Genomic DNA, 11,773 nt, shown 5'->3' with positions numbered 1-11,773 from the left:
GATGGTTCTATATCCAAGGCTACCCCCCCAGGTGTGTCCGGCTTCTCGGACAGGGGGTTCCTACACTTAGGCAGATTCTGCATGTATAGGGGGGAACTCCCTCGGAGTTGAACCGGAGAGAAACTTGAGATCATATGTGATGATCCTTGTTTCCAAATGTACATATGACCTAACCAAGCTCAAATGGAGGCATATGCCCACCGGGGGAGCCCCGATGGGATGCGATCAAAGGGGTAGACCGCGCGGTCAACAGAACTAGGGTTTCGTCGGAAATCGAGCATCGGATGTAGAGAATGGCCCCAAAACTTGTGTGTGTCCACATGGAATGCACAAAAGTGATTTGAGATGGTTTTATATCCAAGGCTACCCCCCAGGTGTGTCCGGCTTCTCGGACAGGGGGTTCCTACACTTAGGCGGTCTGCATGTATAGGGGGAACTCCTCGGAGGTGAACAGGAGAGAAACTTGAGATCATATGTGATGATCCTTGTTTCCAAATGTACCTATGACCTAACCAAGCTCAAATGGAGGCATATGCCCACCGGGGAGCCCGATGGGATGCGATCAAAGGGGTAGACCGCGCGGTCAACGTAACTAGGGTTTCGTCGAAATCGAGCATCGGATCTAGGGAATGGCCCCAAAACTTGTGTGTGTCCACATGGAATGCACAAAAGTGATTTGAGATGGTTCTATATCCAAGGCTACCCCCCCAGGTGTGTCCGGCTTCTCGGACAGGGGGTTCCTACACTTAGGCAGATTCTGCATGTATAGGGGGAACTCCCTCGGAGTTGAACCGGAGAGAAACTTGAGATCATATGTGATGATCCTTGTTTCCAAATGTACCTATGACCTAACCAAGCTCAAATGGAGGCATATGCCCACCGGGAGCCCCGATGGGATGCGATCAAAGGGGTAGACCGCGCGGTCAACAGAACTAGGGTTTCGTCGGAAATCGAGCATCGGATGTAGAGAATGGCCCCAAAACTTGTGTGTGTCCACATGGAATGCACAAAAGTGATTTGAGATGGTTCTATATCCAAGGCTACCCCCCCAGGTGTGTCCGGCTTCTCGGACAGGGGGTTCCTACACTTAGGCAGATTCGGCATGTATAGGGGGGAACTCCCTCGGAGTTGAACCGGAGAGAAACTTGAGATCATATGTGATGATCCTTGTTTCCAAATGTACATATGACCTAACCAAGCTCAAATGGAGGCATATGCCCACCGGGGGAGCCCCGATGGGATGCAGTCAAAGGGGTAGACCGCGCGGTCAACAGAACTAGGGTTTCGTCGGAAATCGAGCATCGGATGTAGAGAATGGCCCCAAAACTTGTGTGTGTCCACATGGAATGCACAAAAGTGATTTGAGATGGTTCTATATCCAAGGCTACCCCCCCAGGTGTGTCCGGCTTCTCGGACGGGGGTTCCTACACTTAGGCGGGTCGGCATGTATAGGGGGAACTCCCTCGGAGTTGAACCGGAGAGAAACTTGAGATCATATGTGATGATCCTTGTTTCCAAATGTACATATGACCTAACCAAGCTCAAATGGAGGCATATGCCCACCGGGGGAGCCCCGATGGGATGCATTCAAAGGGGTAGACCGCGCGGTCAACAGAACTAGGGTTTCGTCGGAAATCGAGCATCGGATCTAGGGAATGGCCCCAAAACTTGTGTGTGTCCACATGGAATGTACAAAAGTGATTTGAGATGGTTCTATATCCAAGGCTACCCCCCCAGGTGTGTCCGGCTTCTCGGACAGGGGGTTCCTACACTTAGGCAGATTCTGCATGTATAGGGGGGAACTCCCTCGGAGTTGAACCGGAGAGAAACTTGAGATCATATGTGATGATCCTTGTTTCCAAATGTACATATGACCTAACCAAGCTCAAATGGAGGCATATGCCCACCGGGGGAGCCCCGATGGGATGCGATCAAAGGGGTAGACCGCGCGGTCAAGCAGAACTAGGGTTTCGTCGGAAATCGAGCATCGGATCTAGGGAATGGCCCCAAAACTTGTGTGTGTCCACATGGAATGCACAAAAGTGATTTGAGATGGTTCTATATCCAAGGCTACCCCCCAGTGTGTCCGGCTTCTCGGACGGGGGTTCCTACACTTAGGCGGTCTGCATGTATAGGGGAACTCCCTGAGGTGAACCGGAGAGAAACTTGAGATCATATGTGATGATCCTTGTTTCCAAATGTACATATGACCTAACCAAGCTCAAATGGAGGCATATGCCCACCGGGGGGAGCCCCGATGGGATGCAGTCAAAGGGGTAGACCGCGCGGTCAACAGAACTAGGGTTTCGTCGGAAATCGAGCATCGGATGTAGAGAATGGCCCCAAAACTTGTGTGTGTCCACATGGAATGCACAAAAGTGATTTGAGATGGTTTTATATCCAAGGCTACCCCCCAGGTGTGTCCGGCTTCTCGGACAGGGGTTCCTACACTTAGGCGGATTCTCGCATGTATAGGGGGAACTCCCTGAGACGAACCGGAGAGAAACTTGAGATCATATGTGATGATCCTTGTTTCCAAATGTACCTATGACCTAACCAAGCTCAAATGGAGGCATATGCCCACCGGGGGAGCCCCGATGGGATGCAGTCAAAGGGGTAGACCGCGCGGTCAACAGAACTAGGGTTTCGTCGGAAATCGAGCATCGGATCTAGGGAATGGCCCCAAAACTTGTGTGTGTCCACATGGAATGCACAAAAGTGATTTGAGATGGTTCTATATCCAAGGCTACCCCCCCAGGTGTGTCCGGCTTCTCGGACAGGGGGTTCCTACACTTAGGCAGATTCTGCATGTATAGGGGGGAACTCCCTCGGAGTTGAACCGGAGAGAAACTTGAGATCATATGTGATGATCCTTGTTTCCAAATGTACATATGACCTAACCAAGCTCAAATGGAGGCATATGCCCACCGGGGGAGCCCCGATGGGATGCGGTCAAAGGGGTAGACCGCGCGGTCAACAGAACTAGGGTTTCGTCGGAAATCGAGCATCGGATGTAGAGAATGGCCCCAAAACTTGTGTGTGTCCACATGGAATGCACAAAAGTGATTTGAGATGGTTCTATATCCAAGGCTACCCCCCCAGGTGTGTCCGGCTTCTCGGACAGGGGGTTCCTACACTTAGGCAGATTCTGCATGTATAGGGGGGAACTCCCTCGGAGTTGAACCGGAGAGAAACTTGAGATCATATGTGATGATCCTTGTTTCCAAATGTACATATGACCTAACCAAGCTCAAATGGAGGCATATGCCCACCGGGGGAGCCCCGATGGGATGCAGTCAAAGGGGTAGACCGCGCGGTCAACAGAACTAGGGTTTCGTCGGAAATCGAGCATCGGATGTAGAGAATGGCCCCAAAACTTGTGTGTGTCCACATGGAATGCACAAAAGTGATTTGAGATGGTTCTATATCCAAGGCTACCCCCCCAGGTGTGTCCGGCTTCTCGGACAGGGGGTTCCTACACTTAGGCAGATTCTGCAGGTATAGGGGGAACTCCCTGAGTTGAACCGGAGAGAAACTTGAGATCATATGTGATGATCCTTGTTTCCAAATGTACATATGACCTAACCAAGCTCAAATGGAGGCATATGCCCACCGGGGAGCCCGATGGGATGCAGTCAAAGGGGTAGACCGCGCGGTCAACAGAACTAGGGTTTCGTCGAAAATCGAGCATCGGATCTAGGGAATGGCCCCAAAACTTGTGTGTGTCCACATGGAATGCACAAAAGTGATTTGAGATGGTTTTATATCCAAGGCTACCCCCCAGGTGTGTCCGGCTTCTCGGACAGGGGGTTCCTACACTTAGGCAGATTCTGCATGTATAGGGGGGAACTCCCTCGGAGTTGAACCGGAGAGAAACTTGAGATCATATGTGATGATCCTTGTTTCCAAATGTACCTATGACCTAACCAAGCTCAAATGGAGGCATATGCCCACCGGGGGAGCCCCGATGGGATGCAGTCAAAGGGGTAGACCGCGCGGTCAACAGAACTAGGGTTTCGTCGGAAATCGAGCATCGGATCTAGGGAATGGCCCCAAAACTTGTGTGTGTCCACATGGAATGCACAAAAGTGATTTGAGATGGTTCTATATCCAAGGCTACCCCCCCAGGTGTGTCCGGCTTCTCGGACAGGGGCTTCTCGAGCCAGACCAGCTAGCCAGACCAGCTAGCCCTAAACCCCCGCGCGCGTGCAAGTTTTAATTCAATTTGCAAGTTTTAATTTGGACAACTCATAGATGATGCCAAAGATGCATGACAATGTGATATTTGAATTCCTCTCACTTTTCTGATGCAAATAGATATAAAATTTGCTAAATTTGGAATTGTAGATAAAGAGTTATGAATTAAACAAGTTTGCATGTTGAATTCCCAAATTGAATTATTGTCAAATTTATTTGTTCAAAAGTTGAAACAAAGTTTATATTTGGGTAGATCATGTTTTTCTGAACAATTTGGATATAAACTTCGCCGAAATTGGATTTGTGAAAAAGCATTTGTAAAAGAAAAAGAAAAAATAGGAAATAAAATAAAAAAACGGCTATGCCGAGGGCCACCCTCGGCGTATAGCCGGCCCTCGGCATAGGGGGGGCGGCATAGGGTTAGGGCGTGGTCGAGCCGGACCACCCTCCTTCCCCCGAGCCCCTTTCTCCTTCCCCCAATCTGCCCGAGCCGCCCCGCCGCCCACGCGCCGCCACCTGCCGCCCCGCCGCCCACGCGCCGCCACTGCCGCCCGCCGCCCACGCGCCGCCACCTGCCGCCCCGCCGCCCCTTGCCTGCCCGCCGTCGTCCCTGCTCGCGCCGCCCCGGCCTCCCTGCCGTGCGCCGCCTGGTCCACCCGCGCCTCCTCCCCACCCGCGCCGCCTGCCTCCTCCCCCACCCGCGCCGCCCTGCCTCCTCCCCACCCGCGCCGCCCTGCCTCCCCGCAGCAGCCGCCCCTGCCTCCTCCGCCACCCCCCGCAGCAGCCGCCCCCTGCCTCCTCCGCCACCCGCAGCAGCCTCCCCCACCCGCCGCTCGCCGTTCGCCGCCCTGCCTCCTCCGCCAACCGCAGCAGCCCTCTGCCTCCCCCCACCCGCGCCGCCCTGCCTCTCCGGTAATTTTTTTTCCATTTTTTAACTTCTATTTCTATTAATGTAGAGTATTTAGAAATACAAATACAGATATTAGAATTTGTTCATAGGAATGGAGTTGAAAATGTAAATAAACATGGAAATGTGAAATGGATAATAATTTGATGTTTTATTCAATGGAAATAGGTGCCGTCGTGACCGCCGTGTCGTCATGTCCGCGCCGTCGTGATCGTCGTGTCCGTGTCGTCGTGTCCGCGCCGTCGGGACCGTCGTATCCGCGCCGTCGTGATCGTCGTGTCCACACCGTCGTGACCGCCTCGTCGACTACGGCCTCTACCGCCAAGGGTGAGCTAAAACATCGCCTCCCCTTCTCCGCATTTTCTTATGTCACTAGATTCAATTTCCAAGTCAAGTTGCGTAACCTAGGTGTCACTTCCCGTCCGCGAGCGTTACGCGGATAAATATGCATTAGTGGTCCGCATATTTTGAACCGTAACGCTTGCGGCATTTACGGGACAGTCGGCGGATGCGTAGTTGTCTACGTTTTCCATGTTCTACTCCGGTCCGAGTCAGGATTTCGGCGGCGCCTCCCCGTTGTTCTCCGGATGCACATCCTCTCGGCTTTTTGCCGAGACGTGTATCGGGAGAGCAGCGGGGAGGTGCTGCCGAAATTCTGACTTGGACCGGGGTAGAGCATGGAGAACGTAGCCAACTACGGATTCGGCGGCTGCTAGGAGCCCACCTAGTAGAGATGTAGGTTGATGCATGCGTTTCGCCCGGTAAAATAAATAAAAATATGATGCATTTAATTTCCTATTTGATATAAATGCTATGTCTGTGGTTTGGCTCCCAATAAAGCAGAGGATGGCTGATAATGGATGGATGTACAATGAGCGTGTTAGTGCGACTGAGAAAACAGATGAGTGGACAAGGAAGACCCATTTTCTAGTGAATGAGTTAGCGCGTGGTACAAAGGGGCTGGTTCGGGCACTTTGCCCCTGTGTTCGCTGCGTGAAGCGTCAACGTCGTGGGAAGGATGAAATGTATAGACACCTTCTGCAATATGGGTATATGCATGGGTACGTCACGGAAATCGACTTTGATGAGCGCGAACGTGACAGAGGTGAGGTGATGCGGCAGCGGCTCAATGGCAATGCGTACGATGGAGTTAGAGACTTTCTAGATGATCTCGTCCATGCCGATGTCCCGGATTCGCCGCCAGAACCGGAGGCGCCGCCAGAACCGGAGGCGCCGCCAGAGCCAACCGCGAAGGCCTTCTATGATATGATTGCCGCGGCTAAGAGGCCTCTGTACGAGGGCGCCGCGATTTCTCAGCTCGATGCCATCTCCCAATGTCTAGCCGACAAGACCCGGTACAACACCACCCGTGAGGGCTTTGAAGCAAGTCTGAAAACAACTGGTAACATGTTGCCCAAAGATCATTGTCCGCCTCAAAGCTCGCACGCGACGAGGAGAATTATGAAGGACCTCAACATGGATTATCAAAGGATAGACTGTTGTCCGAAAGGCTGCGTTCTATTTTGGAGACAAGATGCGGAGGACAAGTACGTCCCATCTCAGAAGCAGTCTAGGTATGAAGAGGTAACGGGAAAGGATGGTCGGTGAGGCAGTCAAGCACCGCAAAGTCGATTCTTCGATATCTCCCATTCATAAAAAGAATCCAGCGGCTTTACATGCACGAGGAGACAGCCAAACAGATGACGTGGCACAAGTATGGGATGAGATTCGTGGACGAAAACAAGAAGTTGAAGATGGGACATCCATCCGATGGTACGGCATGGAAGAACTTCGATACAAAACACCGCCTTAAGGCAGCCGAGGCTCGGAATGTCGAATTGCGATAGCAACAGATGGCTTCAATCCATATGGTATGTCCACCGCCAATTACAGTTGCTGGCCCGTGTTTGTTATTCCGCTCAATCTCCCTCCCGGAGTCCTAATGACGAGGAAGACCATGTTTCGTCGCTGATCATTCCAGGCCCTCATTACCCGGGGAAGAATTTGAGTGTCTACATGCAGCCGATTGTGGAAGATTTGAACCACTCTTGGCACCACGGGACATTGACGTACGACCGAGCATCGAAGACAAACTTACGCATGAGAGTTTGGTTGCGGTATACCATGCATGACATGCCCGGGTACGCCCTAACATGTGGATGGTGTACAGTGGTAAGTGGCCATGCCCAGTGTGCAGGCATCGGCTTGAGTTCCTTTGGCTACAGAAGGGTCGCAAGTATGTTGCGTTTGACACGAATCGACAGTTCCTCAAAAGGAGGCATCCGTTTAGAGAAGACAAAAAGAACTTCAAGAAGGGCAAAGTTGTGCATGAAAAAAGATGTGCCGAAGTTTGATGGTACACTTGTTGAAGCCGAGCTACGTGCTCTCGTGCCGCAGCGGCGACGCCAACCGGCCATCAATTTGAGGGATATGGTGTAACGCACAACCGGACTCACGAGGCGGCTTTAACGAAGCTCGAGTATTACAAGGACCTCGAACTTCCCCATAACATCGATGTGATGCACACCGTAAAGAATGTCGCGGAGTCCGTCTTTCACACATGCCTGACCTTGCCGGGAAGTGCAAGGAAAATGTGAAGGCTAGAGTCGATATTGAGATCCTCTGTGATAGGGAAAAATTACACATGAAGCGTCCTATTGGCCGTCAAAAGAATTGGTTCAAGCCGCATGCCAACTTCTGCCTTGATTCCATCCAAAAGAAGGAGGCATTCGCGTGGCTCAAATACGTCGTGATGTTCCCGGATGGTTATTGCTCGAATATGAGTAAGGGAGTTAATCTTTCGACGGGAAAAGTCACCGGGCTCAAGAGTCACGACTATCATATATGGATTCAGCGGCTCATGCCGGTGATGCTTCGAGGGTATATCCCCGAGAAAGTCTGGCGAGTGCTTGCGCAGTTGAGCCATTTCTTCCGCACGCTCTGTGCTAAGCAGATATGTCCCGAGGTTATTGCAAAGCTACAACATACAAGGTGCGGAGTTGCTATGCAATTTGGAGATGATATTTCCGCCAGGCTTCTTTACTCCGATGGCACATCTCATTGTGCACCTCGCCAACGAGGCACTCTTGGGTGGTCCGGTGCAGTTTCGTTGGCAGTTCTGTATTGAGAGAGAGTTTAAGTATATTCGACTGGAAACAAGGCCAAGATTGAAGCATGCATAGCTGAGGCAATATGCCTTCGGGAGATGGCAGATGCCGCGACAACGTACTATCCCGATGATGTTCCCACTCAGCATAACCCGGTCACTCGTTACAATGTCGACGTGCCCGAGAATGACCCCAAGCTAAAACTATTCCAATTCCCCGGTGGCAAGGCTGGTAAAGGAACAAAATATAAATTGGAGAACGAAGAGAAGGATTGTATAATGCTATATGTGCTTATGAACATGGAGGAAGTGATCCCATTCGTAAGGTAAAATGGTGAACAAATTACTTTGCAGCTAGTAACCTCGTCTCGGTCTAATGCTTATTTTCTCCTTTCAGCGAATTCACGGATGAAATGTGGCCGTATGATGAATTGCCCGAAACCTCGGAGATGGACACTCTACTGAAAGACGGTGCTCCCGGAATTAATAAAAACTTTGTGACATGGTTCATGGAAAAAGTAATTTCTAACCTTTCCTCTTACATTGCAACACGTGACTTGTCCCTCTTATTACACGTAACTAATGCACACAACAAATTTGAAATGTTCTTGTAGGGCCGTGAGAGAAACGTTGATATGATAGATGAGTTGAAATGTGTTTCCCAAGGTTGTAGCCGTGAGGTGACCAAGTATGAGAAGTATGATGTGAATGGGTTTCGCTTCCACACGAGACGCACCGAAGGGCCGGGCGAATCCCAAAACGATAAATACCGGGGTCTTCACCAAAGGAGCCAACAACTTTGATTACTACGGAAGGTTACAAAGTGTATAAGAGTTGACATTCAATCGTACGAACGTGCAACTCAATATCGTCGTGTTCAATTGTCATTGGTTCGACCCAATAGGTGGAAAGAGAAGTGATAAGTCCATTGGGTTAGTTGAAGTTAAGCCTTCAACCACCTATAGCGGAGCCGATGTCTTTATTGTGGCTCACCAAGCCAAGCAAGTTTATTATTTGCCCTACCCATGCCAGAAAGCGGAACTCAAGGGTTGGGAAGTCGTCTTCCAGGTATCGCCACATGGTAACCTACCGATTCCCTCTGAGGATGATTACAACAACATTGACCCCGTGACATACGAGGGGATTTTCTATCAAGAGGAACAGGACTTCGGGGAATATATTTTAGAACCGTTTGTTCAAGAGGACCTCGGGAACGATGCAGAAACTCGTGGTGAGTCAGTGGTGGATCTAAAGGACATATCTATGCTCGAGAAGTTACTTGAGGCGAATGACAATTATGATGAGCCTCCACCCGTCGACCCTTCAACTTTGTACTCACAAGATAGTGATAGTGATAGTGGGCCAGAGAAAGAGAAAGAGAAAGAGATGGAGTATGAGAGTGAGCATGAGAGCGATGATGGCTGGTGAGGGTCTTTTATTCTTAGTATTTATTATGTCAACATGCTTCTTAATTGCATTGTGCCTTTTATTGTTAGTATCTTCATTTTATTATGTCAACATGCTTCTTAATTGCATTGTGCCTTTTATTCTTAGTATCTTCATTTTATTATGTCAACATGCTTCTTAATTGCATTGTGCCTTTTATTCTTAGTATCTTCATATAATATGTCTTTGTGCTTAACTGTTTTATTCTTCTCAATGCAGGTGACTGGACAATATGAGCAGCGGCAAGGCAGACTCCGAGAGCTTGCTTAAGACGCTGGCGCAGGTGAAGAGGAATATTCCTAGACCCACTAGACGGAGTGATCGAGCCCCGGTGCAAAATCCGCGTTACGCCGATGGTACCGATGGAGGACGAGGACGAGGAGGACGAGGTGGAGGTCGAGGACGAGGACGAGGAGGACGAGGTGGAGGACGAGGTGGCGGCGGGGTACACATGGACTTTGACGAGCCACCCTCCGCTTCTGGCGACGTGGCTCCTGAGTTGTACCTAGAGGGTCCGTCTAGTGGGGAGGTGGAGATGGAGACGGAGTCTACACACGAGTCGGACTCTAGGGCTGAGTTGGAGGTGATGGAGGATGGGGGTGCGCCGAAGCCCTTGAAGCTTCGTGGAGAAGCTGGAGTCCCCGATGCGAGGAAGGAGCCGAAGACCCATGATGACAAGGCCCTTATCATTCCTTCGAGCGATGAGTAAGTGTACTACTTCAGAAATTTCGAACATGTATTTTCATCTTGGGCATAATAAACAATTTGGCATGTGTACTAATGTGTGATTTATTTGCAGCAACTGGACATGGGATGCCAAGCCCCCCCGCATGCCTAACAGCTTGCTTGGGGCTCTGATTAAGAAGTTCTGGCCCGGCAGATACACTCCCCTTAGCACGGTCCCCGGTGGCCCGACGAAGCTAGCCACTACTTGGGCGGACTATGAGGATGCCCCTGCCGTAGGCTTCGCGACACCGCTGAGGCTGTGACCACCAAGTTCTGGGTAAGGCATATATTTCTCGAGCACCGTTCATAGTTGATGACCCTAATGTGCTAACTCATGACTTTCACAACTGATTTATGCATGATTGAAGTGCTTCTATCGTGTGGACCCGGAGCATGACACGCAGGCGCGTCTCACTTTGCGTGGCGCTTGCGAGAGGTTGACACCGCAGCAGTGGTACAACCAAAAGTTCACCAGCGCTAGTGCCTTCTGGGCTAACAAGGGTAAGAGGGTCAAGAAGGAGTACTTTGTTGGTAACGAGCCTACGGAGGAATGGGCAATGACCATTGAGGAGTACATGTCGGTGAGTAAAATGTCAATGAGATTCTACATTGCTGCTAAGTTTTCATTGAATTATCTTGAGCTGACTATTGCGTTTTCAGGTTTGTCCGGAGTGGGCCGAGCAGCATAGGGAGGCATGGGAGGAGCTGATTAGGGCGAGGTGGCTCAGGCAGGACGAGGAGTTTGCAGCCGTGTCGAGGCGTAACATGGAGAACCGAGGCACCGGTGGCACACACTGCGCGGGAAACCGCGACTACACCCGCTTCAAGGGGAAAAAGGTATGTATATACATGGAACGACCTTCATTCATTTCCCGCCATGTCTCATTTGTGGTACGCTTAACTTTTCTTTTCGCGATGCGGTGGCCGAGGCACCACCTGGGGTGGTGCTTCATGATGCCCAGATATATGACATGATGCGGACGGCGAAGCCCAATCCCGCATTGCCTCAGCCACAGTACTACGGCAATGCCAAGGCCGCCAAGGAGGACTACTGCGACATGGTCAAGTCTCGTCACCCCGAGGTGGATGACCCCTTGAGCATTCCGGTCGACGAGGAGTCGTTGGTCCTGTCGGGGCACGGGCGTCCGCATGGCCGTTTCCCTTGGATGAATAAGGCGGTCAAGCCTACCCACTCCACGAGCTACACGCGCCTCAAGCATACCCTCACCGCCGACAGCCCCCAGCCTCGTCCACGGCCTGCTCGTCCACCCGCCTACGATGTAAGTTTCCTCATTTTCATCCTCTTTCCGGTTTTCCTTCCTACATGGCTAAGTGTTTACGAGATTCATTGTTTCTGAAATTGTAGCCTGACTTCGAGGCGGCCTTCGAAG

General features: G+C 51.0%; 1 protein-coding gene and 1 long non-coding RNA gene across 2 annotated transcripts; both read left to right on the top strand.

The window, feature by feature from the left end:
- The first annotated feature begins 9,132 nt into the window (after positions 1-9,132).
- LOC139834168 (uncharacterized) lies at positions 9,133-10,623 on the top strand. The gene is made up of 3 exons (XR_011749602.1): positions 9,133-9,634; positions 9,876-10,361; positions 10,456-10,623. It is a non-coding gene; the product is annotated as an uncharacterized lncRNA (long non-coding RNA).
- Positions 10,624-10,638: 15 nt separating this feature from the next.
- LOC139834002 (uncharacterized) lies at positions 10,639-11,357 on the top strand. The gene is made up of 3 exons (XM_071824381.1): positions 10,639-10,659; positions 10,751-10,963; positions 11,043-11,357. Exons 2-3 carry the CDS (start codon positions 10,940-10,942, stop codon positions 11,355-11,357), a joined length of 339 nt encoding a protein of 112 aa, XP_071680482.1. The 5' UTR covers positions 10,639-10,659; positions 10,751-10,939.
- Positions 11,358-11,773: the final 416 nt, after the last annotated feature.

The sequence above is a fragment of the Lolium perenne genome, chromosome 7, assembly GCF_019359855.2.
Source record: "Lolium perenne isolate Kyuss_39 chromosome 7, Kyuss_2.0, whole genome shotgun sequence".
In the NCBI taxonomy this organism is placed as follows: Eukaryota; Viridiplantae; Streptophyta; class Magnoliopsida; order Poales; family Poaceae; genus Lolium; species Lolium perenne.
Note: the sequence above shows the minus strand (reverse complement) of the source record. Positions and strands in the feature narration are given on the sequence as shown.

Coding starts and splice junctions, on each gene's coding strand:
- LOC139834002 (XM_071824381.1), top strand. CDS start 10,940: ATGACCATTGAGGAGTACATGTCG. Junction 10,964..11,042: donor CCATTGAGGAGTACATGTCG/GTGAGTAAAATG, acceptor TTGCGTTTTCAG/GTTTGTCCGGAGTGGGCCGA.